Source organism: Mercenaria mercenaria, chromosome 8 (genome assembly GCF_021730395.1).
Source record: "Mercenaria mercenaria strain notata chromosome 8, MADL_Memer_1, whole genome shotgun sequence".
NCBI lineage: Eukaryota > Metazoa > Mollusca > Bivalvia > Venerida > Veneridae > Mercenaria > Mercenaria mercenaria.
In genome coordinates, this window is record NC_069368.1 from 18753819 (window position 1) to 18781399 (window position 27581).

General features: G+C 35.0%; 1 protein-coding gene across 1 annotated transcript in view; it reads left to right on the forward strand.

Annotated features, from left to right (window-relative positions):
- Positions 1-3724: 3724 nt before the first annotated feature.
- LOC123565479 (transmembrane cell adhesion receptor mua-3-like) overlaps positions 3725-27581 on the forward strand; it is a 102191-nt gene continuing 78334 nt past the window's right edge. Inside the window, exons 1-21 of the mRNA XM_053549483.1 lie at positions 3725-3841; positions 4536-4661; positions 5542-5664; positions 6478-6603; positions 7805-7927; positions 8564-8689; positions 9270-9392; positions 10351-10476; positions 11897-12019; positions 12434-12559; positions 12859-12981; positions 13897-14022; positions 14864-14986; positions 16002-16127; positions 18295-18417; positions 20851-20976; positions 21975-22097; positions 23439-23564; positions 24075-24197; positions 25204-25329; positions 27459-27581. Coding sequence (XP_053405458.1) covers positions 14956-14986; positions 16002-16127; positions 18295-18417; positions 20851-20976; positions 21975-22097; positions 23439-23564; positions 24075-24197; positions 25204-25329; positions 27459-27581 — 1027 coding nt within the window. The 5' untranslated portion in view covers positions 3725-3841; positions 4536-4661; positions 5542-5664; ... (8 more) ...; positions 13897-14022; positions 14864-14955. The remainder of the gene's footprint in view (positions 3842-4535; positions 4662-5541; positions 5665-6477; positions 6604-7804; positions 7928-8563; positions 8690-9269; positions 9393-10350; positions 10477-11896; positions 12020-12433; positions 12560-12858; positions 12982-13896; positions 14023-14863; positions 14987-16001; positions 16128-18294; positions 18418-20850; positions 20977-21974; positions 22098-23438; positions 23565-24074; positions 24198-25203; positions 25330-27458) is intronic.

Here is a 27581-nt window from a genome sequence, read left to right on the forward strand (position 1 = left end):
TCTATATTTATTCCGAAGTCACCATTAACCCGTAGCCTGCTGTTGGCAACTGATTCTGCCTTTGCGACCAGTGCAGACCAAGATCAGCTGATCATGGCCTGCACTGTTCGCTATTCAATCAGTACATTTTCAGTGAACACCCCTTTGAATAATAAGTGGTACTGTCTGAATTGAATGATGGACGAATTCACTTTAGACATTTAGCAGGGTAAAGGTTAAACTGGGTATAAAAAAGTCCAACAACCTTAATACATATCCATTGAGGTCATTGACAATATTCACTGGGCATTAACCCTTAACCTCCCTGCTAAATTTCTAAAATGGACTGGTCCATCATTCAGTTTGGGCAGTACCACTTATTATTCAAAGGGGTGTTCACTGAAAATTTATTGACTGAATAGCGAACAGTGCAGACCATGATCAGCCTACACGGACGTGCAGGCTGATCTTGGTCTGCACTGGTCGCAAAGGCAGAATCACTTGCGGCCAGCAAGCTAAGGGTTAATGCATATATCAATTATAATAAATTTATAAGTAAAGCTCATTCGAAGTGCCTATATATCTAATAGTTACATTAAATTCTTGAATTTCTTATACCAGTAAACATCATGGAAATACATAAGAACATGTACACTCTGCCCTGGATATTCACAAACCTTGGCCAAGATTGTTTGAACAAAATTTGTCTATAAGTTCGGGTGCCTCGTGAAACTTGTTTCAACGCAGTTACACTATTATCATAAGATTTTAGAATGGGAGATTGAGTTCATTCTCCGCTTGGAGACAATGAACGTGTTTCAACGCAGTTACACTATTTTCATAAGATTTTAGAATGGGAGATTGAGTGCATTCACCGCTTGGAAACAATGAACCTTTATTATGATCTACTTCTATTGTTTTATTTTTTTTTGTGGGGGGGGGTGGGGTGGGGGTGTTTTTTTTTCAAAACACAATGCATATCTATTGTGAAATAAGCACCTTTGAAAATCAGTTTCAAAGACATGCCTGACAAGTTTGTTCATTTTCTATTTGAATAACATTTTCATTTAAGATGGAACGCGTGTAACTGAGCCATGCACATCAAGTCTTGACACGTGTGTTGACAAATATGCTGATTGTAATGGAACAATATGTGACTGTGTGGCAGGATTCATGTGGAATGGTTCTAAATGCGGTAATTCACATTGATTTGCCAGAGAAGTGTTTGATATTGATGTTTATTATACCTGATGTAAAACACCTAATGCTTATCCCTATCTCTCAAAATGTACTAATTTTAATGTCTCTCACGCCGATCCGCGTTTTCGAATAATCCCCGGGTAATAATTTGAACAACACCTGCGCAGAGGTGTCCTTTGCGCAGGTGTTATTAAAATTTCAGTTGCTATTAATATTTTTCTTGTTTTGGTTGCTTCGGTATAATAAAATAAATAACACATGTCAGTGAGGGTGTTATTGATATTGTCAACCCTCAAAATGTATTAACACCCTCAGTGCTATCGGCTCTGGTGTTAATACATTTTGAGGGTTGACAATATCCATAACACCCTCAGTGCTATCGGCTCGGGTGTTAATACATTTTGAGGGTTAACAATATCAATAACACCCTCACTGCTATCGGCTCGGGTGTTAATACATTTTGAGGGTTGACAATATCAATAACACCCTCACTGCCATCGGCTCGGGCGTTAATACATTTTGAGGGTTGACAATATCAATAGCACCCTCACTCACTGCCATGTGTTATTTATATAATATGCTTTACTTTTAGCTTTTGTATCTTACAAAATCAGTTGGATGTATTGCATGTTTTAATGCATATATTACATAGATACTTCCCTTCAAAGCTACATGAGGATTCCATTTTTCCGGTTTGCATCATATCATTGGTCAGTGAAATAATTTTAAAAATTTTGAAGGTCGGCCAGTTCATTTTTTTTTTGTTTAGCGTTCTGTCTTTTCCTAGACGACAGTCATTACTTTTCCTTGAGGACAGTGCACTGCGTCACAAATATTGTATCAATAAAATAATTATATTTATGTATATCTGCGTTTTGACTTACAGTTGGATTGGACCTATGTGACCCATGTGATCCTTCCACACCTTCGTGTGACCCCAGTCTTGTATGCAGTTCAGACACATACAGATGTGAATGTCCAACGGACAGAGTTCAAATCGGAAATTCATGCTGTAATTATATTATTTATTCTGCTTTAGTATTTACCTACTAAATATATTTTGATCTACGTGAGACATAGCGGTCTTTCCTACTAATCAGTAAATACAACCCTAATTGAATGAAATATACCCCTGACTCATAATCTGGAAGTCATTCCAAGCAGCTCGCAATAAAAGTCACTTGTTGGTCAACGATCGTATTAAAGATGTAGATTTACAGTAAATTAAACATGGTACGTGTAAAATAGATAGCTACTTTGAATCGAACTGGGATAATGATATGTTTAATCAACTTAACTATAACCTTTTTTAAGATTTAGTGTATATTTCTGCACTGTTATACATATATACTTCTGATCGCACACCTGTCATGGAAGCACTACAAATGTACTGAGCACGTGCATCTAGAGTTAGTATACTAATACTTAACAAATCATTTTGTTTATATTTTCAAAAAAATAACATTTTTGAAAGTTCGAAATAAGTTCTAAAAATATATTAAACTTTCAACAATATTAAGATGTGTCCTCATATAATTTTGTTTATTTTACAAACTTAATCCCTTCCTTAAAAAAGTCACACATATAAAAAGCGTAATTTTTCTTTATGTATATGTTAATGTCGTTTATAAGAATGTGATAAGGTCATTTAAAGAACAACATAATAAATACTATTTCATGCTGCTATTAAAAGAATATTATTCGCAGCATTTCTTTTTAATATTGTGAAAAAATTCAAAGGTGCTCCATACACGACTACGAACTAAGTGCAGTGCATTGAATCAACATCTTTATTTAAAAAAGTATTTCTCCTACACCATTATGCCAGTGTGGACAGATGGAAACTAATTTCCATTTCTTTTTTGAATGCAGAAATTTCGATCTTTGTCGCAACGATCTTCTTAATAATCTGCGGAATTTCGAAATTGACTTGGATACTATTTTGTTTGGAAACCCAGACCTATCTGATCAGAATAACATGACTATATTTACTCATGTACAGGCATATATTTCCGAAAGTAAGAGATTTGGTCAGCAACCCTGAGACATTCCCATTTCTTCCCACTTTCTCTCTTCTATTCTACTTTTGACTTGTTCTAATCTCTACATTTATGGAAATACTTTCCTTCTACCATATACATTGTCCCCTTTCCATTTTTTACATTCACAGCGATTAATATTTTTTTTTCATGTATCTATTTTTTCATATCTTAAGACTATATTCCTAGCCCCATTACAGATTAAAGCTCGATATGCCCATACTGTTATATTTTGTCCGCAAAAGGGGAAGAATTCTATAACACTTGCCTTTCATGCTTATCCTTTCCTGTTTTGTCTTCACTACAGTATGTCATACGTATAAATATATGTACACTATTTTGGGAATAAATATGTTTAAACTAAGTGTATTTTCAGAAATTTGTAAGATATTGGCTAAAATCAGGTGTTGCATTAGGAAATTTGTTACGTTATTATTGTGTAACAATATATGAAACACGTACGGTATGTGCATTCAAGCATTTTGGTTTCCGAATTACAGATGGAACACGTGTGACGGAACCATGTACAACGAGTCTACCCACATGTATTGACTGCAGTGCTGAATGTAATGGCACAATATGCGACTGTAAACCCGGATATGTTTGGAATGGCACAAAATGCCGTAAATTGCTTTATTCTTAGATGAAAATATCAAACTTTTTACATTTGATGTTTGAAAGCAATAATCGAATTTTTCATTTATCTCTCACTTTCTGACGATCTTGGTAATTTAAAAGATGAAACCCTGCAATATTTTAACATTTCTATAATCAGTTTGGGAAATGGGTTATCCACTAATACAGAATTTATTTATTTGTTACAAGGAATGGGATAATTAATTGTTGGCCATTCTCTTAGATGATTACATCTTATATCACTTGAGATAACAAAATTTTATTATTTTACAAACCAAAATTACAAACTCGACTTGCAACATTGTCATGCTTATTAGGACAAATAAGCGTAGTACGCAAGTTATACCTCATCTTGTAGTCTGCCCAAAAGACATTTGGCTTATATTTTTTGCATTATCACTTCCCTTGGGAAGTATGGGATATGATATAAAATACATGTCACTCAATCAGACGTCTTTTTATGCAAGTTAAGTTATACTTGACAGATAAGCAGAGGCATTTTGATAAGCAAAGTAAAGAAAAACAGATGAAAATTAATTTAAAATAAGAGCTACAATGACTGGGGTAGTCATTTTGGATAAATATCAACAAAAAAAAAATCATTTGAATGTGTATGAAATTGATATTGATTAATAATAAACCAAAGTTTAAATTGATTTCATGTAAACATTGTTTTAACAGTTGGAACCGACCCATGTGACCCATGTGACCTTTCGACACCATCTTGTGGAACAGGTCTTGTATGCAATCCAAGCACATATAGGTGTGAATGTCCCACCGACCAAGTGCAAATTGGAGGCAAATGCTGTAAATATGCATTTATTTTGTTTGCAGTTATGACATTCACATAGATTTTATATGTATGTAGTTGAAATGTTCTGTACAAAAAGAACATACTTACATTGAAACAATTAACAAATGCGGCCCATGTATATATTTACAATTTCAAATAAACTCACAAGGCTATAACGTCACGCAGAGACGGAATGGAACATTAAAGTGGTCACAACGCTTTCAAGACGGACTAAATATATTTACAATTGTCACGTAATGATATAGGATGCATGCATTTAAATGTACATTTCTTATACCGTATGTAGCGTGCGTTCAGACGCGAAGTAAGAACGTGTACACCAGTCGCAGTTAGTTGTTTTGTTGTTTTCAAAAAAGAACAAAACTGTTTAGAATTAAACGAATGTAAAAGTGAGGGATTCCATTTGGGTATTAAATACATAGTTGCTTTTTATAGAACGCGACACAGAGGTCTCCCACTTCTACGCACTAGAAACGCGAGTAAATGTAGGTCTTATCCAAAATTTCTATTTCAAGTGTTTTGGATCGAGTCTATAATTTATTGAAACTCCTTTGAAACAATTGTACAAAAATTTTCACAGCTATTTTCATACAAATGTTTCCTAAACCTCATTGTTTTTTAAAACCCTTAGCCTGCTGGCGGCAAGTGATTTTGCCTTTGCGACCAGTGCAGACCAAGATCAGCCTGTACCCCTTCGAATAATAAATGGTACTGCCCAAATTGAATGATGGACCAGTCCGTTTTAGAAGTTTAGCAGGCTAAGGGTTAAAATGTACTCTAGAAACGAACTGATGATTCACATTAGAACTTTGTTTTGTTTATTTTTGAACTGCTCAGAAGCCTGACATAAGCTTTTTTATAACTCAAATCTAGATGGAACACTTATTGGTGAGCCATGCACGACAAGCCTTCCTACGTGCATTGACAAATTTGCCGGATGCAATGGAACAGTATGTGATTGCGTAGCTGGATATATCTGGAATGGTTCTAAATGCCGTAATTTATTTTGTTATATCTTGTTTTATATTATGGTATTTTTTTTTTTTTTTTTTTTGATTTAACGTCGCACCGACATATGATAGGTCATATGGCGACTTTCCAGCTTTTTATGTTTTTATGGTGGAGGAAGACCCCAGGTGCCCCTCCGTGCATTATTTCATCACGAGCGGGCACCTGGGTAGAACCACCGACCTTCCGTAAGCCAGCTGGATGGCTTCCTCACATGAAGAATTCAACGCCCCGAGTGAGGCTCGAACCCACATCGATGAGGGGCAAGTGATTAGAAGTCAGCGACCGTAACCACTCGGCCACGGAGGCCCCCATACATAATGTGATAATGTATCTGGTTTTAGGGAAGTTGTTTATCTTGCACTAATATCTAAGTTACACACTGTTACATCATCTGTTACATTGCTTTTGATGTGATTTAAGGTTGAACTTTATTTTACTAGAATGTAAATAAATACCTTTTGTCATAAATGTCATCTAATCCAAGGCTATATGTATTAATTTTACCCAGAATGACACACTATTCAGTGATTTAAATGTGGTTACAAATTGTTTTAATAATACAGTTTGACACTGTTTGTTACCTCCATTTGTAGGAAATTTATAACACTAATATACAAAGGCATTCTGTAGATAATCAGAAATTTTTTATCTGACTACCTCTTACATCTTCTTTTTTTTTTTGGTTTAACATGTTTAAACGTTTCTGTAATGTTACAGTGAAATACTTACGACTTTCGGGATTTTAAGTACGAATATTGCATTAAATATTGTTTAATATAGTACAATGTTATTATACAGTTGGAGAAGATCTGTGCGACCCATGTGACCCATTGACGCCATCATGTGATCCTTCATTAGTATGCAGCTCAGACACATATAGATGCGAGTGTCCAGAAGATCAAGTACAATACGGAGATACGTGCTGTAAGTATGAAATATAGCCGGTATTTTTTTTACAATTATGTTGCCAATAACACATACACCATTTTCCAGCCGTTTATACCTAACTATTTGTAAACAGCGTAAGCGCAAACCATTCTCATCCATCAGAGGTTCGTCAAAATCACGAGTTCGTCCGGGGAACCATGTTAGACCTCTGGTATGCGAGAATGGCACAAACATGCCATGGGTTGATTTTAACATAATAATACTGTTGTTAGTATTACATCACAAAATTTCATAATAAACAATATGACTTTTTTCTTCTGTAAAACCTGAGAAAGAAGTTTAAATTTGGATTGATATTTGACCAAATATCATGGAAAATCAACACATACACCTCGGAATCCTTATAAATGATATAATCTCACACACAAAAAAAACCCCATAATTTTCGCGTGATTTTGTGAACTTAAAGTAGCCGTAAAATAAATGAAATTCTACTGTTGCATTGTTCGACTTTGTTAGAATTTGAAAATGTTATCAAACAGGTATATTCTAAACATGTGAGAAATGTCATAAATCGTATCTTTCACATGTTTGACGTTGTAGGAGTGAAGTAAAGCCATTACATAGTTTTAGGTATTACATTAGTTTAATAAAGCTTTGACTTTTACGTCGTTCTAAGTATAGGTGGCGTTGGTTGAATTGACTTTGTCTGTATTAGGTAAAGGAAAGAAGAAGCAGGAAAAGCTTACCTGTGATTAAAAGAATATTACATTTGTGTCTTTACGCATTGAAGTTATTAAACTTGTTAAATAAAATTAATAAAATGCTCAGCAGAGCCTCGTTTTTTATTGTTTTTATTGTTTTATTCAACTCGTCTGGTAAGTTCAATGTCTATATACACTAATACCCTCTGAAAAATTGACAAAGTATGGTCGCGTTAGAATATCATATTTTGCTTTGTTTATATGTTTGTCGTGTGACTGCGCATGCGTACATTGTTGTCGGGTTGTAGTTTGGGGAGCCGTGGCTTTTCCTGTTGGATATTTATCCATGTTTATTCTTTGTAAGGTGTATTAAGACGGACCTTTTAGCTTGGATGAGCATATCATTACAGAATTCATTCAAATTAAGATATTGTTACGTAGTCTGTATAAAACATGCTTTTTGAATCATATCATCTTATAGAATATCTGTACTACGATCTTGATACATTCTACTTCGGAATCCATTATTTCAGATGGAACACGTGTCACTGAACCATGCACAAACAGTCTATCAACGTGCAGTGACAATAATTCTATATGTAATGGCACAATATGCGTCTGTGAGCCAGGATTCATTTGGAATGGTTCTCATTGTCGTAAGAAAAAATATTACATATTCTAAACATATAAATTATAAAATATTTCATCTCAAGTAATGAATATATTTTCAACAAGATGTAAAACTGTCTGTTGCACAATGATTTTAACCCTTATCATGCTGGACACGATTGATTCTGGCAGATCATGATCAGCCTGCCCATCCGTGCAATCTGTGCATGATCTGCACTGTTCGCCATTCAGCTAGTGTCTTCTTGGTATGTACCCCTTTTAACAGTTAATGGTACTGTCCAAATTGAAAGATGGACTAGTTCATTATAGAAATTAAGCAGGGTATGAAACTTCAGTTTCCTGAAGATGCTGCTATATTGAAAAATGTCTGCGGTGTACCATACTATGTCTTAACTTTATCAATCTCATAATTAATTACAATTGTGTAAAGTTTCTTAAAACAAAGGAACCTACTTGTCTAATTTAGTATTCCAAACAAAGAAAATAAAAGATAAAGGCATTTGCACTTAGAAACCTTTACTGCAAGCGAACAAAATCCTATAAATATTGCGCCTACGCAAATATTGCAAGAAGGCAAGTGTTACACCCAGGTGTAAATATTTCGTCATGTCAGCAGAATTTATGATATCATCACCACGTAACTTATCTTTGTTTTCTTTCAGTTGGACCGAACCTATGTGATCCATGCGATCCTGCAACACTTTCGTGTGATTCCAGTCTTGTGTGCAACCCGGATACATACAGATGTGAATGTCCGACAGATCAAGTACAATATGGGGACAGTTGTTGTAAGTTTGCCTGAGGATATGCTGTTAATTACATGCTGTGCGCGGGGTGTGTTTTCCCGTAAATGGCCTTAAAATCTAATTGTAAACTACAAGAGTGTCACTTTAACAATGCTTATCGGTTTCATTATAATAGTGAATACAGGTACAATGATGATGCTAAAAGGAATAAGCATGGTATAAGGGAAGTCGCTGAAGAAAGCATTCTTTTAATTTCTATGAAGAGTATACTGTTTTTAAGTGCAAAAAATAATATTATTAACGCTTTTGATTATCTGTTTCGAAACATGATGTGTATTGAATGTTTTTTTGACTTCCAGAAGCTGGACAGTTCTTTTTGTCCTGTTCTTATTTTTTATTAAATATAAAGCCCTTTGCAAAACAGAAAAATATGTTGTCGCAATTAGATGTTGATATATTTCACATCCAGTGGATTGTCTCGAATTACTTACATTTGTAAATACACGTAAGATTTCGTTTTAATTTCGATGTACTTCGGTAAAACGGCACTTGAGTTGCCGAGAAACGGCAAAAGCGCGATTCACTATACAATTTTAACACGTGATACTGGGTTTTATTGAAGATGGGACACGTGTAACAGAAGAATGCACAACTGAGTTGAACACGTGTTCTGATAACTACGCGGCATGTAATGGAACAATATGTGACTGTCTTCCAGGATTTACGTGGAATGGTACCCATTGCCGTAAGTATTGAACTGTTTCTTTCTTTACTTGTTTGATAAAATCTAAAAGAATATCCTTTTAAAAATTGCAGGACGCATCCAAGCAAAATAATAGTTTACTTCTTTTGATAGAGTCAATGAAATGTGCAACAACCCCCACGACCCCTAGCGCCGCCTTAAGTAGAAATCTTTTATGTATTCCAAGATTCGAAAATATATTAACACTAGTACGGGGAGACTTTCAACAGTCGCCAAATGGCACGAAAACTGCTGTTCTAATGGTTAATAAAATTTATAAGATCCTGTGGAAACATAGAAAGCAACCAAGCAAAATAATATCACACATGGGTTGATTGAGCCTGTTTATGAGAGATAATGTAATGTGCAAACCCCTCACGCCCTTAGGACCGACTTAAGCCAGATTCCATTATTGTAAAATTGAATATATGATCCTTTATTTGTTTAATTTGTCCTCCATTTGTTTATCTGTTTCAGTGCACATATCAGTTTTGTAGACATCAGTACGACATACTACTGTAAGGCTCTGTGTTATGGGTCTGCGTTCCAGTAACGTGACTTTAGCTATTGGATATTGTCTATGTAATTTAGCGTGTTGATTTTCCCAAAAACGCAGTGCTATGCTACATATGATATGAAATTGATGGCGACATTCTTTTCTTCTAAAATATTGTTTTGCCTATTGGTCTTACAAGCAGCCTTGTAAAATCATTTTTGCTGTTATGGTTAGAGACTTGTACCAAACTTTCCTCTGCTAACCAAGATTTATTACCTCCAGATTCATACAGATAGCTTATATCTGATCGTGCAAAACTCCAGAGCAGTCAAACACCGGATTACTGTTGTCGGACTTGTACAAATCGTAATTGTTTTATAGCAGATTTCAAAATACCAAAATGGACCGAAAGTTTAACCTTTATCAATAATGACAACTTAACTTCGAATTATCTTTCCTTTACAGTTGGCAATGATCTCTGCGATCCATGTGATCCTTCGACATCTACATGTAATTCGCCGCTTGTATGCAGTCCAACCACTCACACATGTGAATGCCCATCTGACCAAGTTCAGATTGGAGACAACTGCTGTAATAAAATTATTTCCCATAATGATATTTAAATTTATCAAAATAATCAGTCTCTTTCCAGTATAGGTTTAAAACATAGATAGATAACTATCTCTCTTTGTAGAAACAAAGTGCGGTCTAAACTCAACTTAAGACATCAAAATCTGTGCATAATGCTAATTCATTCATTAAAATGTTTAAACATCAAACACATTGTCTTGGCCTGACATATGTCACTGTCAGTTTGTACTTGTATTTCACTTTTTTATCATGCAATTCGTGTATAATTACCATCATTGAAATACAAAAGAATACGTTTATTCTGTGGTGGGTCTTGAAGTACTGTACAAACTTGTATTGAGACATTTTGTTAAAATGTTAAATGTTCAATGGTAAGATAATTGTCATGTTGTTAAAGTAGTTACAAGTTCAAGTGATAGTCACTGTCATTTTTTCATAGTACAACTTCAAAGTTGCATGCTCACAGATGTATGTCAAAAATCGAAAGTTTTAGAATCAGATAGAACCTATTAAGTATAATAAAATCTGAGTAATACTTTTTTATTTATATCATGTTCCCTGTCAATTTTCACAATTTTAAGACTATGTTTATGTTTTATGTTATTGCAACACTTACTCTTTTTTGTTTTACATCTTTATTGTGTTTATCAACTTTATGGTTGATTTAATTATAAGTGTTTTTGCAAAACAACCAATCTGATAAGTAATGTTATAATTACGTCCTACGCTTTAGGTATTTTGAAGAGACGTTCTTATGAATGAAGGCCTTGTACTGATAGACCCTTCCTATCCGCGCATAAGAGCCTTTTTTACAACATTTTGTAAATCTATATTTAGCCTGGGTTTTTCATATTTACAATTCTTACGACGACCACATCGCGACTACGCCCTCTTGTTTTGAAAGAAATCATATGTCATGGTATACGTAAAGTGTCAGACAGCCGGTTAGCTCAGTCGGTAGGGCAGTCGCGCTGTAAGCGAGAGGTCCCGGGTTCGAGCCCTGGACTGACTGCACATTTTTCTTAGTTTTGACATTTGGCACTATTTTGATGGCTCAGCCAAATGCTTGTTGATACAAGTCGTCTGATTTGTTCAAATAAAAATAGATTTGCGAAAATAAAAATAGCAATATTGGAAATCCAAAATATACAGAAGACGAATGTGAATGGGTCATTCTCAGATCTTCGTTTAGAAGATCAAGTACTTTAGTCAGATTGGCCAACAACTTACTATCATTTTTTTTCTGTCTACAAATTTTGATTTACATGTATATGCATTTCCCATCAAGTTTTATCTGGTTGATTATGTATAAGTGTTATTTAATAGAAAAACTAGTGCAGTAATTAATGATTAATAATGTACGTCCATATTTTACTGTAAGTTTGATATTGAATTACTTAATACATTTTCATGAATGAAGTCGGAACACGTGTGACGGAGGTATGTACACCTGTCTATCCGACGTGCATTGACGACAATGCTGGTTGCAACGGAACGATCTGTGACTGTTTACCCGGATTCGTTTGGAACGGGTCAATTTGTGGTAAGGATCAGTTATTTCACATTTGTTTAGATATATCTACAATGATTACACAGCAGCATGATTATGGCCACAAACTTACTTAAACCTTATTTCTGTTGGTTAAATCCCTAATCGGGTAGACTTATTTATGTGTGAACGTTTTACAGTTTCTCGGAAGATTGATGGTTCTACCATTGCGACTGCTTGTGTCTTAAATAATGTCCAGAGGGGCATAAGGGTCTTCCGCCTCCATCAAAAGCATAGAAGCCGCCGTATTTTACATACAAAAGTTGCTAAAAAGTCTTGCTGTAAAACGCATCCAATTTTCGCATTAGCACAGGAACAAAAGGTATTCACGCATGCGCACAATACATTATATGTATCGATTGCTTTTACTGTGTGGGGATAACCTAGAGAACATATTTCTACTTACAGTTGGAGAAGATCCATGTGACCCATGTGATCCTTCAACACCATCGTGTGGACCAGGACTTGTGTGCAGTCCGGATACATACAGATGTGAATGTCCGACAGATCGCGTACAATATGGAGATGAATGCTGTAATGTTATAATTTTGTCATTTACATAATTTGACCAAGTGCTTTTAGGCGATTACTGGTGTAAAGCTATTTATGCGATTTTATATTTTCATATTTTTGACGTAATTGTATTGTATAATTTGCAAAATTTCATGTTTTTTGGTCAAATTATCATTAAAAAATAATCAAATGTTTTGAGTAAAACAGACCGATAGTTAACTTCTGGGGAAGAGTTTTATAGTTTTAAGGAAATAAATTTGGAGGACATTAAGACTAGAATTTTTTATGAGAAGTGACTATATATAACCGAATTTATGCAGATGGGACCCTCGTTACTGAGCCATGCACAACTTTGTTGGATACGTGTACCGACTGTTATGCCATTTGCAACGGAACAGTGTGTGACTGTAAACCAGGATTTGTCTGGAATGGTTCTAAATGCGGTAATAATATGTTATTAGCATAATGTCGTTAAAATAGTTAGGTCTCTATTTGAACATAATATTAGAACGCTGTCTTTAGAGTTTCTTAAATTCAATAAAGCTACCTTACCATAGACAGCGTCATTTTCTTGAAGCGCAGTTTGTAAGAGTCTGTGTCAATAATTATTAGTAGGCTCACATAATCTTCATTTTCATAATTCAAACGCCGTCTAATGGGGGACTAATTAAAAACAAATTCTGTCAATTAGATTGTATCATTATCAAAAATTACTTCTAGATACCTTGAAGTACCTTGAAAGCATTCATTTTCGTTGAAACTAAGTCTCGTGGTCTTTATGGTTGCGTCAGTCTACGGAATTTAATTCTAACGAACAAAACAATACAGTTATCTTACCTATAAACTTTGAAATACAAATATTAATGTCCTCCTGAAAAAGTCGTTTTACCACAACGACGACATTTTATAACAACGTCGTTAAATGATTTCACAGTGTAAAATTGATGTTTTTTTCTAAAACCGTTTTGAACAAAAGAGGTTAGTGTGTCTCGGTATTAATTCAACGTTTGAAAAATAACATGATAACAATAATACACAGCATTTAGATGAACAGCTATATGTCTCAGACAGTGAATTTCAAAGAAGTAAGATATTTGATTAGTGTATGATAAGACAACTGTAAAAAATGTGTATAATACACTTTTCATCATTTAATAAAATTAACGCGACCCACTTAAAATTCACATTATTAAGTAAAATGTAGATATTTTCGGGAATCAAATGTGCATACACATGCTAATAACGGCTAGAAAATAGCCAGTTAAGCCACTGTATAGAATAAGTTATCAGTACATGTCCCTCGAAGACGTGTAACAACACCGCTGTGATAGTTCAGCATGTATCATCATTTGTTTTAGTTGGAGAAGACCTTTGTGATCCATGCGATCCTGCAACACCATCGTGTGACGCCAGTCTTGTTTGCAGTCCGTACACATACAGATGTGAATGTCCGACAGATCAAATACAATACGGAGATGACTGCTGTAATTATCAAATATTGTCTCGCAATATTCGAAGCATTTGATCTATCAATTAGTGTGTAGACAAACCTTTCGTATAAACACAAGCACTGGATTTCCCAAATCCGACTGCCCGTTGTTCTTTGTATATTTCTGAACTGTTGTGATTTAACAATACAATTTCATTAATATCGCTAAGTATCAGTCCTTAAAGGTGTTATGTATACATGATTGCGTTTTATACATTAAATATCTTAAATAAATGAAATATATATTTTGAAAGAATAACCATTCATATGCAGTTATACTTAAGTGTTTAGAGAAATGTCAGAGAGAGAGAGAGAGAGAGAGAGAAAGAGAGAGTCTCAGAGTAATATGCCAAAGGAACCAACTTTCCCAGAAATAGTCAATTATTTATTATTAGTAGCATGGTTTGTTTGTGACTGTATATAAATTGTCAAGGAAATTCGTATCTGGCGTGAAATTATTTAGAACTTGATACGAAAAAGAGTATGCGTGGTCACTTTCAAATCATGTGGTGATCTTATCTTGTCGGCGACTACTTTGTACTTTAACTACCTTGTACTTTAGTAGCCTGGTTAACTTGACACCACTACAAAGTCTATTTCAGAAGGTTACCTACCCGATATGGTATTGAATATATTGGACCAGCACGTGACGTCTCTTAACTAATAGAAATGCCAGAAACTTGTAGGGTTGGAGGCTAGATAATGTCACATGCCTTGTAACGTTTATCAACACAAAATACAACGACTATGCAATGTTGTTATTTCATTTCAATTAACAAGCAAACTATTTGGGGGTTTTGAACATATTGACACGCTGTTATTTATTTTTTTCAAAGATGGGACACGTGTAACTGAACCATGCACAACTAAATTGGACACGTGCATTGACAACTTTGCCGACTGTAACGGTACAATATGTGATTGTATCATGGGATACATCTGGAACGGTTCTCGTTGTCGTAAGTGGCTACACACACTAATTTGAAGACTTGCAAAAACTGATATTTAATTACACAAATGACAAAAAAAACGACATTTAGTTTAATAAAATGGCCGAATTATTTGTCTCGCACTAATCATAAACTTTGCCCCGTACTTTGACTCATTGTTGCAATTATTTCTGATTCTATTGGATTATGGATCCCGATCAATGTTATAATACAGTTCGGTTTAACGTATCCAACTATCTGTACTAAACGCTCATACTAATATGCTCTGTTTGAAAAATCGATAATTTTGTAGTTTTGATTGTTTTCTCCGAAATTAAACGGGGGCCATAAATAATGTTTGGTGTGATAGCGCACCTTCATTGACTTTACAGACCAATAATTCCACTATAATTTCGTTGCCTTAAAGGGGCATTATGCGCATTTACAGCACTTTATGTTTTTGGAATGTTTAAAAAGCAAGTTTTCGTTGCTGGCATTTAATGTTTTAATTACAATAATGCGCATAAGTATTTGAAATGTTGCTTAGAATAAGAAATCGGACTTTAAAAAATTCATTCTTCAGTCTTGTACGCATGATCTCCTTCCTATAAGTAGATTTCTGAGGTTGAAGGGAAGCAACTCATGCAAGCAGTTTGACTTTCCTAAAGACTGCCCATCAAATAGAAAATTCATATTAAAAGTTATTATTTCGTAATGGTAACGGAAGAGTTTCTTATACTGGTAAAAAACTATAATTTTCTCACCTTTTTCACACATATTATTTGTGCTGTATTTTTACTTGAAAAATGCGTATAATTCCACTTTAAATGCTTCCAAATTTTTTCTTTTGAGATTTGATTAATCTGAATTATAGCGCATATAGACATTGAATATAATAGCATTTTTGCGACTTTTACACTAGTGTTTATGAAACATTTCTGTTTAAAGTTGTTCTTTAAAAGTGTATTGATAAGATATGGTATATTAATCAACATTGTTTTCCATTTCCATTGTAATTGATATGCTTATTTTAATGTTTTCATAGTTGGAGATGATCTTTGTGACCCATGTGATCCGTCAACACCTTCGTGCGCATCGGATCTTGTATGTAGCTCTGACACATATAGATGTGAATGTCCAGCAGATCAAGTTCAAATTGGAGACGAATGTTGTAAGTATAGCTTTTGCATGATACCTATATTGATTGTACACTAGGGGCATCCGTGGCTCGGAATGACTATCGGGGTTTAACCAGTATGGGTTTTGAATTTCGCTTGGGGTGTAGAATTCTTCATGTGAGGAAGCTGGCTTAAGGAAGGTCGTTGGATCAGTCCAAATGCCCGATTCTGCTTGAAACAGTGCCCGGAGGGTTCAAAACCAATTCAAATATCCGAAAACTTGCTTCGGATGTAGAATTCATCTTTACGAAGAAACCATCCGGTTGCTACACGGAAGTTCTACACAGGTGCCCAGCCATGATAAAAACAATGCCTGGGAGGGCACCTTGGGTCTTCCTGCATCATCATAAGCTGGAAAAGTCGCAATATGACCTTAATTGTGTCGGTGTAAACCCACCGAAACCAAAACAAAAAGACTCTTTTTAAGGACATGGTTAAGATAATTAGTCTCTTCTGTCTTCTTAACTTTCTATGATGTTAATATCCTGTCTTAGGTTTTTGAAAGAAAACATTCTACGTAACCATGAAATGAGCCGCACCATGAGAAAACCAACATAGTGCATGTGCGATCAGCATGGATCCTGACCAGCCTGCGCATCCGCGCAGTCTGGTCAGGATCCATGCTGTTCGCTTTCAAACCCTATTGCAATTAGAGAAACCGTTAGCGAACAGCATGGATCCTGACCAGACTGCGCGGATGCGCAGGCTGGTCTGGATCCATGCTGATCGCAAATGCACTGTGTTGGTTTTCTCATGGTGCGGCTCAAATAATCTCCAAATTAGTCTAGTTAACTTAGTATCGGTACCAAAACCAAACTAAATATGCGGATTTTCGTGTTACAATAAAAATCGCTTTAGGCGGTTCGTTCTACCGGAGCTTTTTTGTTAGTTTTACTTATATAAGCTGGTCATTTTAACTTTTGGGGTTGAACTGATTCCAACATAAATGTTTTGGTTGGAATAAGTAGTATGTGAGGAAGTGAAACACAGAAAAAAAAGTCCTCAAAAATATCATGTCACATTTTTGAGATATTGTTTTCTTTTCATATCAGAAAAATGTATTTTAAGATTTCTGTCAAGCACGCGTAGGATACGATTAGTATTTTACCATCTTTGTCAAAAAGCGTCGGGGTGGCAGAATTCGGAACATAGAATTTCTAACAAATTTATTCATAAAGATTTCTAAAAGAAACTCGTCGGCTTTGGAGCTAAAAGGGATTGAACTCTAAAATGTGTATCTCAAAGTCAGAAACAAGAAAAAAAAGACATCCAAAGGGACTCGTGAAATAAACATGTAAACGCAATGATACTGTAGATGGGTGGGGTACTTGATAACATCAATATTTGTTCGAAATTCATAAACAGCTACAGTAATTATTTCTAAAATGTTTCTTGAACTGCTTTATTATGTATTGCATGCATGTGAATAAAGAAATTAATATTTCGTTAAATGGATTTTATTTTAGATAAATTTGCAGTACTAAAATTAAAATGTAATGGAAGCTGCCCTTAGATATCACCTAATTTTCAGAGTTTGGCTAGGATTTCTTTTGAGGACATTTTACCTGCGGTGCATAAATAACTAAAGATTATAACTCATCAATAAAACTTTATGTTGGAATTAGTTTTAGGTTCTGACATTATTTCTAGAAATATAACCGACCTAATAACTAATTGACACTAAAATGACTATCCAGAAAGTTGTGCAAACTTGAACCATATTAGTAATAACTGTTTGTATTAACATTAAACTAGTCGTACGCTCATCATGCTACAAAATATTTGCGAATCTTACCTATACACCTATAGTAGAAATAAGCCACCATACTATTCAAGTTCCATAGTAGTGTTTACCTTATATCATTTAACTATTTTAATAACAATTGCATGATTTTCACGAGTATGTAATATCGTTATATTCTATAACGGTCCGTCTATCTGATTTATAGTGCGAGTACAGTGCTTATTTTACTTTTTATTTAAAGTTTGGCGTAAAATTTGCTATCAATTCTAGCTTTCTAGTTGTGTTTCCGAAAAAAGTTTTATGATTTGTAATTATAAATGAATGATATAATCCTAGATATCTCATAAATCATCAAATGCTATTGTTGGCTACGTGTAGTGCAATATGTTTAACTTTATTCTCTCTTTTTTTTTAAGATGGAACGCTTGTAACTGAACGTTGTACCACTTCCCTACCCACTTGCGTCGACTTGTACGCTGAATGTAACGGCACAGTCTGTGATTGCCGAGAAGACTTTATCTGGAATGGTACACGTTGCCGTAAGTAATTTTCCAAAGCTTTTTTCTTTTGTTATGAATCAGAAAATGTCTTTGAGAATGGAGACCTTCTGAGTTTGTTTTCAACCCAGTCAGATATGTACGATATTGCCAATGGTCAAAATGGGTGTTCAGTGGTTGCATATTGTATGATGAGTAGTGTGTCTGCTTCTTAACTAGAAGGCGGTGGCTTAGGGCCTATTGGGCGGGTAAAATCGTAATCTTTAAATTCCGTATTTCTGTTTTGCAATACAGCTGCTGATATGAATTAGATCGTAAAACTCTTGTGAGAGTATATTTCTACAGAATCTCTAGCATGTATGAGCAGTGTGTCCGCTCTGTTTATGTGTCCCTTTGTTGGACTTCGCGGCGGATGGGGCTTGAGTGTGAAGAATCTCAGTTATTTAAATGCAGACAAAAAATATGAAAATGAGTGATCGCACACCGAAACAGACCCTGACAGCACAGAAGGTGAGAATTCTTCTCCACGGCCGAATTCTCACCGGTCAGTCACAGGAAACATGGCATTTTTCATGGGTTCTGCTGATTCAGCCTACTGACGACACTTTCAAAATGACAAACATCTTTTTTTATTGAAAAAAAAAACATTCAGTAGTATAGCTGGTGTACAGACCTTTGTTAGGCAAATGCATACAAGAGTTCACCTAATTAATTAGAAAACGCAGGACATGCACGTAATCTACTGTAGATAACGCCTTTCTCAGTGCATTGCATACCATACCAGGGATCATCCGTTGTACTGATCGTGCTGGTGTATCAGAGACGGACGTTGTGCAAGAGCTTGCTGGACATGATTCTGCTGCAAGGCGCATGAGAAAAATACGACTGGGAAAAAATCTTTACAACCACCCCGTCTTACTTATAGCGCTCCATTTCTTTTCTCATTTATAAAAGTTGGCTGTCTGCATACAAAAGTCACCATATAGATACCAAATCATCTTCATTGCTACACTTCATGTACAAAGGAGATAACACGTATCCAAATTGCAACCAGAGTGGCTATTGTCATGAAAGTAGAACCTATACTCGTTCACTGAGTGTATGAATTGCGTTGAGCAACACTCAGCCTAGTTTTTGTGTGACTGCAAGACATGGAAGATCGAAATTATTCATGTCTAAGTGACACAGCGAAGAACTGGATTTCCAGACGGTAGGCCAAAAGCTAATACAACACTTCACAAACACGCAGCATCAGATTCGTCATCGACAAAATCTTAATCAAACAAAGAACACATATTATGATGCGTTCACTCAAACAGATCTTTAGTCTGCCCCAAGCGTGCATCCTCCAGTTTCGGTAGTCAGAAAACAGTCAGCAGTTATGTCTAACAAACGTCAAGCAAAAATATATTTGCCCAATAATAAACATGAAAACAGTGTACTTACTAGCAATTCAACAGACACAAAAAATAAAAGGCTTAAACAAAATACTGAACTGAATATCGGTGGTGCGGGGACTGTATTTAATGGTCCCATTAACCGCTACCGCAATTTTATATAATAACCACTTAAAGTGGCATTATGCGCATCTTACAGCACGTAGTGTGTTTTTGGTGAATGTTTTATAAAAGCAAGTTTTCGGTTGCTGTGCATTTAAATGTGTTTAATTAACAATAATGCCGCATAAGTATTTGAAAGTGATGCTTTAGAAATGAAGAAATCGGACTTATAAAAAATAGTTCATTTCTTCAGTCGTGTACGCAATGATCTCCCTTACCTATAAGTAGAGATTTTTGAGGTTGAAGGGAAGCAACTCATGCAAGCAGTTTGACTTTTCTTAAAAAGACTGCCCCAGTCAAAATAAGAAAAGTCATATTTAAAAAGTTATTATTTCGTAATGGTAACAGGAAGAGTTTGGTATACTGGGTTAAAAACTATAATTTCCTCCACCCTTTTTACACACATATCTATTTGTGCTGTATTTTTACTTTAAAAATGCGTATAATTCCACTTTAATGTCGAGTAAAAAATAACCTGAATATAACATGTTAAGCACCATTTACTCTTGGACATGTTTAATTGCTGCGTGGACGTGTATCTATCTTTTGTGAAATCTGAAAATGATGATATATTCATTACAATATTATTAGGTTTACACTGAACTAATAATTATAACACAGAAGTTTTTATATACGATAATGAGCATGTTTTCAGTTGTTGTTTTTTCAGTTTAATTCTTTTTTGCTGTAGATTCCAACTTGCTCATTCATTAATTCGGCGGTAAAGGGTTCGTATCCCTCTTTGACGGAATTTGACCAAAGGCGTCATAAGTGCGAGTATTGGTTGATTTTCACAGAAGCAGTATTCGAGGAAAAAATTGTTTTATGAGAATTTCTAAATTCAATTAAGCATAAACAAACTGGAAATGTTACAGTAGCTTTGTTACTTTTTTTAATCAGATGATATCTGTTACAGTTGGACCTGACCTTTGTGACCCCTGTGATCCTGGAACAGATTCATGTGATTCCAGCCTTGTGTGCAGCCCATACACATACAGATGTGAATGTCCATCCGACCAAGTTCAGGTTGGAGATGCATGCTGTAAGTATCAGCTGGAGAATGCCATAACAAAACATCCCTAGTATTTACAACACCTTGCGTAAATCAATTACTGTCGTTCCAAATTTCACGTTACGATGGTACTAGTAAATGAAATGAAGTATGTTAATGTATAGTTGTTTTATCACCTATATAAACACTGTTTCTCTGAAAACAATTTCTTAAAAACGTTAAATACACAAGAAAGGATTCTGCTGTATAATGGTTTTGATAGCTTGTGTGTCTTCACTGATTGTAGAAAAAAGTGAATACAAATATAGCGCAATAAATATTACGCATTGCATTTTTTCCTTGACAACAACTGGATAAGTTCTGTAAAATTAACACCAAGAACTTAATTCGTTCTACAATTTTGCATTAAACATTAGAAAACTGATATTGAAATGAAGCCGTCCTGTTGTATGTGAAATATTTACTATTTTGAAGGTACGATAGCAGAATATCTATTATGAAAATTGTAGTCATCATCTATTGATCCTCTAAATCACATCATTAACGGACCACTGTAGTAAATCAAATACATGTCACTGCTAGCAGCGATATTGTATGTCCACGTCTTTGTTGTATGTTAATATGTTCATGAAAGCATTACTCAGCATATTCCTTCAGTGCTTGCTATCATCTGACAAAGAAACTAACACAATTTTTAACACTGATTGGATTGACTGTACAGTATGGAACTGAAACAGTATTGAAGTGTTATATCTAACAAAAAAGTTAATTAAGGCATTGGGCATGTATTGGCTGTCGGCCATTTTCGTGCAGTTACGTAATTTCCGTATCCCACTCAGGTGTTATACGACTGTTGATGTAGCTCAAAACAAGCCAGCAGTGAAATTACGAAATTCCGAAATAGGATGCGGAAATGCGTTATCAAACGGAAAATTCTGATTGTCACTATGGGTCCACTATCTTAAGTTATTTTTGGTTTGCTTTTTTGTCATCTTCTCTCTTAAAACATTTTTATTTTATATGTGAAGATGGAACACGTGTGACGGAGGTGTGTACAAATGTTATCAATACCTGTACAGACAAATTTGCTGTATGCAATGGTACCGTTTGCGACTGCAAAGATGGTTTCTTTTGGAATGGTTCAATATGCGGTAACTGTTACTTTATGTTTAATATTTATGTTATTTTATATCGGGAATACATGCAGATCAACAATGTTTCGTTCATAGTGAGCAACAACCAAAGAATAAAATGCAGTTTGAGCTCTTTATATATACGCAAATAAAGCATGCAGAACAAGAACGGTATAGCTCTTAATGTACAGAGCTCTGTAGATGTAACTAATATATAGAATAACAACACAGTTATTGGAGCAACTAGAACATGATGAGCAACACAAATATAACAGTTTAGGTGAAACAATATGATGCATAACAACATTACTGTTGCGCGTAGATGCAATTCGAACAAAGAAAGCAACAAATATATAGTTCTATAGATAAAACTAGAGCATGCAGGGTGACTCCGTGTCGAGTTGTCTAGATCGTTGACTTCATATTACTTGCCCCTCTACGCTGTGGGCTCAAAATTTCGCCCGCGATGTAGAGTTCTTTGATGTGATGAAACAACTTGCTGCCTGACGGAATTTTAGTGATTTTATCCAGGTGTCCGCTTTTACGACAAATAATGCTCGGAGAGGAACACTTGTGTCTTTCTCTATCTTCAAAAGCTGGAAAGTCGCAACATGGCCTATAATTTCGCATGTGTGACGTTTCACGCATCAATAATAAATCAAAAACAGCATGCAGAGCAGTAACTATATAGCGATTTATGTAGAACTAGAGCAAGACGAGCTGTAACATATAGTGATTTATGTTGAACTAAAACATGAAGAGCTGTATAAATATATCGATTTACAAAGAAGTTACGATAAAGGTCTTCAGATGGAACTAAAGGATGCAGAGAAGTAAAAATAAAGCTCCTTTGGTAGAAATAGAACTAGACCATACAGAGAAGTAAAAATAGGTCTACAGATAACACTAGAACATGCAGAGCGGTAAAATATAGTTCTTCGGGTAGCACTAGCGCAATTTATAATTTATCTATGAATGTATCAGAAGTTAGAATAAAATGACATATATATGAGAGACACTTTGTAAAAAGCTTACCAGCTCTAATTATTTTCAGTTATTTTTACAACATTACATATTCATACTTTGTGCAGTATTTTAAATTAAAAACACTGTTATATAGACAAAGTCGTAATATGTAATGTTTAGTGTGTAGTAATATAGCCGCACTCGACCGGGAGGTCCTCTGCATGCTGTAGTTTTATTTGATATTGCTTTTAATGTTCTAGTTGCACCAAGGAGCAATAATTTTGTTTGTTCTGCATTTAAACATTATTTTGCGTATATTGTATTTTTAAATTATTAATTACAAATACATGAATTTGCCTGCCTTAATTACAAGAAGTTCTTGCTTTCCCGCAGTCGGACAGTATCTATGTGACCCATGTGATCCTTCAACACCTTCGTGTGACTCCAGTCTTGTATGCAGCCCGGATACATACAGATGTGAATGTCCAACAGACCAAGTACAGTATGGGGATAATTGCTGTAAATATGATTGAATTAATATAATTAAATTATTCTGCTCAAATAGTGCTTTCATGGTAACTACATATTTCGTGATTTTTGAAAGTTAACGATCGCACTCTTTTCATTGTTAGTTCTTAATAACCATGTCACTGCAAATCTGCTTAGGCATTTTGATTTTGACCGGTAGTCGCTCTGTTCCGTAGCTTTTCCACAGTTGAACGACTTATAAGGTATTTGGCAAACATATGCAGTTTTTTTCCCTCTTCGAATGCAAATCTTCTAAACTATTGCAAGATTAGCAATTGTAAGCCATTCCTATCACAAGATCAGTGTAATGCAGTGACATCAAAGATACTTTAGGTAGAATATTTACTATTCGACTTTATTACTTCAATGTTCAACTGTTACAATTATTCAACAAGCAATAAATATTTCGTAGGTAAAAATGTTTTATCTATTTCTTTTGTACATGAACTAATCATATTTTTATATTAAGGATAAATTTGATTGTTTATTCATTTAATCAAGATGGGACCCTTGTCACGGAGGTATGTACAACACTGTTGGATACATGCACTGACAAGAATGCTAATTGTAATGGGACTGTATGTGATTGTGTGGACGGATTCTTTTGGAATGGTTCAGTGTGCGGTAATACATATTTCTGTTATGTTCCTTAACCTTTACCCTGCTAAATTTCTATTATGAACTTGTCTATCTTTTAATTTGAACCGTACCACTTATTATTCAAAGGGGTCTTCATTGAAAATTTTCTGACAGAATAGCGAACAGTGCAGACTACGAACATCCTGTACAATAGTTTGCACAGGTCTCAGAGACAGAATCACTTACCGCCGGCAGGCTAAATGATAAAGGAAATTTAATGAGTATTAATACAAGTCAGTTAAATTGAAGGGCGTCATTATTATTACATAGTTTGGCAAGATACATAGCTATTTCAGCATCTTTAAATATTTTCATACGAAACACAAATCTACTTATTGTAAGCATAATGTTCTGCTGTTCCGCAGACGTGTTTTCCTCCTTTTGCACTGTGCCTTTTTTACCATTTTGGTAACAAGTTTTCATATCTATCGAAAATGAAGTATTTTTCTTTATCAAATGGTCTGTTGTGTCTGTTCATTTTATCAACATGTATGTTTCCTCGTTATTTACGCTATATTCTTTTTAACGTCAGGATCCAGTTGTTCCAGACTTTATCAGGTGATTAATTTAACGGTTGATTTATTTCTAGGGTTAGAAAAACAAATATGTGAGTTAAGGATAATGGACAATAAAATGTTTTTACAATGAAAAAATCAAATTACTATACCAATGTTTTCCACCAAGACTGATATTTTAGATAAAAAAAAGTTGAACCGGCGGTTAATTAAACAGCCGGTAAAAGTTTCGAACAACTGCGCCCTGCACTATTTCCTTTTCATCAAAAGTTTTAATTTTACATTTTCAAAGTGTCTTTTTCTTTTTATCAACGAGACTATTTCTCTTTTAACGCTGAATTTTAGTTTTTATAAGCAGTGTCAGATTTTGCGATTGAAGAGTTTTATTGCCCTTTTCATCAAAAGTGTTGTTTTTTCTCCATTTTATCATGTCTATTTCCTCTTTATCAACAATTCATTTTTCTCTCTATCAACAGTGGGAACTCAACCCTGTGAGCCATGTGATCCTTCAGACGATACATGTGCCTCACCACTTGTGTGTAGTTCAAACACTTACACGTGTGAATGTCCGTCTGACCGAGTACAAATTGGGAATAACTGCTGTAATTATGACCATTCTTTATTATATTTCCATGTACCGAACTCAAGTTTACAAGCCATTTTAGTTAGAACATTTTTAGCTCACCTGAGCACGAAGTGCTCAAAGGTGAACTTTTGTGATCGCCCTGTGTCCTGTGTCCGTCGTCGTCGGCGTCGGCGTCAACAATTTGACTGTTAACACTCTGGAGGTCACAAATTTGAGCCAATATTAATGAAACTTGGTCAGAATGTTACCCTCAATTAAATCTTAGATGAGTTCGATATTGGGTCATCTGGGGTCAAAAACTAGGTCACCAGGTCAGATCAAAGGAAAAGCATGTTAACACTCTAGAGGTCACATTTTGGCCAATCTTAATGAAACTTGGTCAGAATGTTACCCTCAATAAAATCCTGGACGAGTTTGATATTGGGTCATCTGGGGGCAAAAACTAGGTGACCAGGTCAAATCAAAGAAAAAGCTTGTTAACACTCTAGAGTTCACAATTTGGGCCCAATCTTAATGAAACTTGGTCATAATGTTACCCTCAATAAAGTTTTGGACAAGTTCGATATTGGGTCAAAAACTAGGTCACCAGGTCAAATCAAAGGAAAAGTTTGTTAACACTGTAGAGGCCACATTTATGACTGTATCTTCATGAAACTTTGTCAGAATGTTAATCATGATGATTTCAATGTCCAGTTTGAATCTGGGTCATGTGGAGTCAAAAACTAGGTCACCAAGTTAGATCAAAGGAAAAGCTAGTTTACTCTGTAGAGGCCACATTTATGACCATATCTTAATGAAACTTGATTAGAATGTTAGTCTTGAGGCTGTATAGGTCAAGTTTAAATCTGGGTCAGGTGGGGTCAAAAACTAGGTCACTAGGTCAAATCAAAGGAAAAGCTTGTTAACACTGTAGAGGCCACATTTATGACTGTATCTTTATGAAACTTTGTCAGAATGTTAATCTTGATAATCTTTAGGTCAAGTTTGAACCTGGGTTATGTCGGGTCAAAAACTAGGTCACCGAGTCAAATCAATGGTAAAGCTTGTTAACACTGTAGAGGCCACATTTATGACTGTATCTTTATGAAACTTGGTCAAAATGATAATCTTGATATTGTCAAGGTCCTTTTTGAATCTGGGTTAAGTAGGATCAAAAACTAGGTCACCAGGTCAAATCAAAGGAAAAGCTAGTTTACACTGTAGAGGCCACATTTATCACCATATCTTAATGAAACTATGTCAGAATGTTAATCTTGAAGATCTATAGGTCAAATTCAAAACTGGGTCAGGTGGGGTCAAAAACTAGGTCACTAGGTCAAATCAAAGGAAAAGCTTGTTAACACTCTAGAGGCCACATTTATGACTGTATCTTCATGAAACTTGGTCAGAATGGTAATCTTAATGATTTCAAGGTCCAGTTTGAATCTGGGTCATGTGACTCATGTCGGGTCAAAAAATAGGTCACTAGGTCAAATTAAAAGAAAAGCTAGTTTACACTTTAGAGGCCGCATTTATACCATATCTTAATGAAACTTGGTCAGAATGTTAATCTTGATGGTCTTTAGGTCAACAGGTCAGGTGAGCGATACAGGGCCTTCATGGCCCTCTTGTTCTTATTTTGCCTATATTCAAGAAGTCAAAGTAAAAAGTATTTGTACAAAAAGTTTGAAATTTGCATTTTTCTATCTGAATATTGTAAAAAGTTATAGCAGCCATTTTTATTGAAAATATAAATTTGTCTTTCTGTATAATCTTTTAGGGTAAAGGCTTTATCTGTATTATTTTCACGAATAGAAAACCTTTGGTTTCAATCAAGAGATTATTCAAGAAGTTCCAATACACGAACCATAATCTGTTTTAAGTTTAAATTGAGATGCTGTATGGGGCAATCAGAAAATCGTTTCGGTTCCCATGGCAACTGAAACAGAATTGTTTGTAACTGGTGTCATTTCTGTAGGTTTCGCCGATTTATAATTTAATTAAAAATGGAAGCAAAATGAAATTTGAAAACCCCGTCACGCATCTAATATTGATACATACGTAGCTAGGACTCATATTAATAATATAGACGAACAAAGCGAAGGAGAAATGAAATTTACTTTGTGGTAAAAATATATTAACTTTCTATTATTACCTTACCGCAAGATGGAACACGTGTTACCGAGGATTGTACCAGTATCCTGAATACATGTGTAGACGACTATGCTGTATGCAATGGTACAATTTGCGACTGTATGGCTGGATATCATTGGAATGGGTCTCGATGTC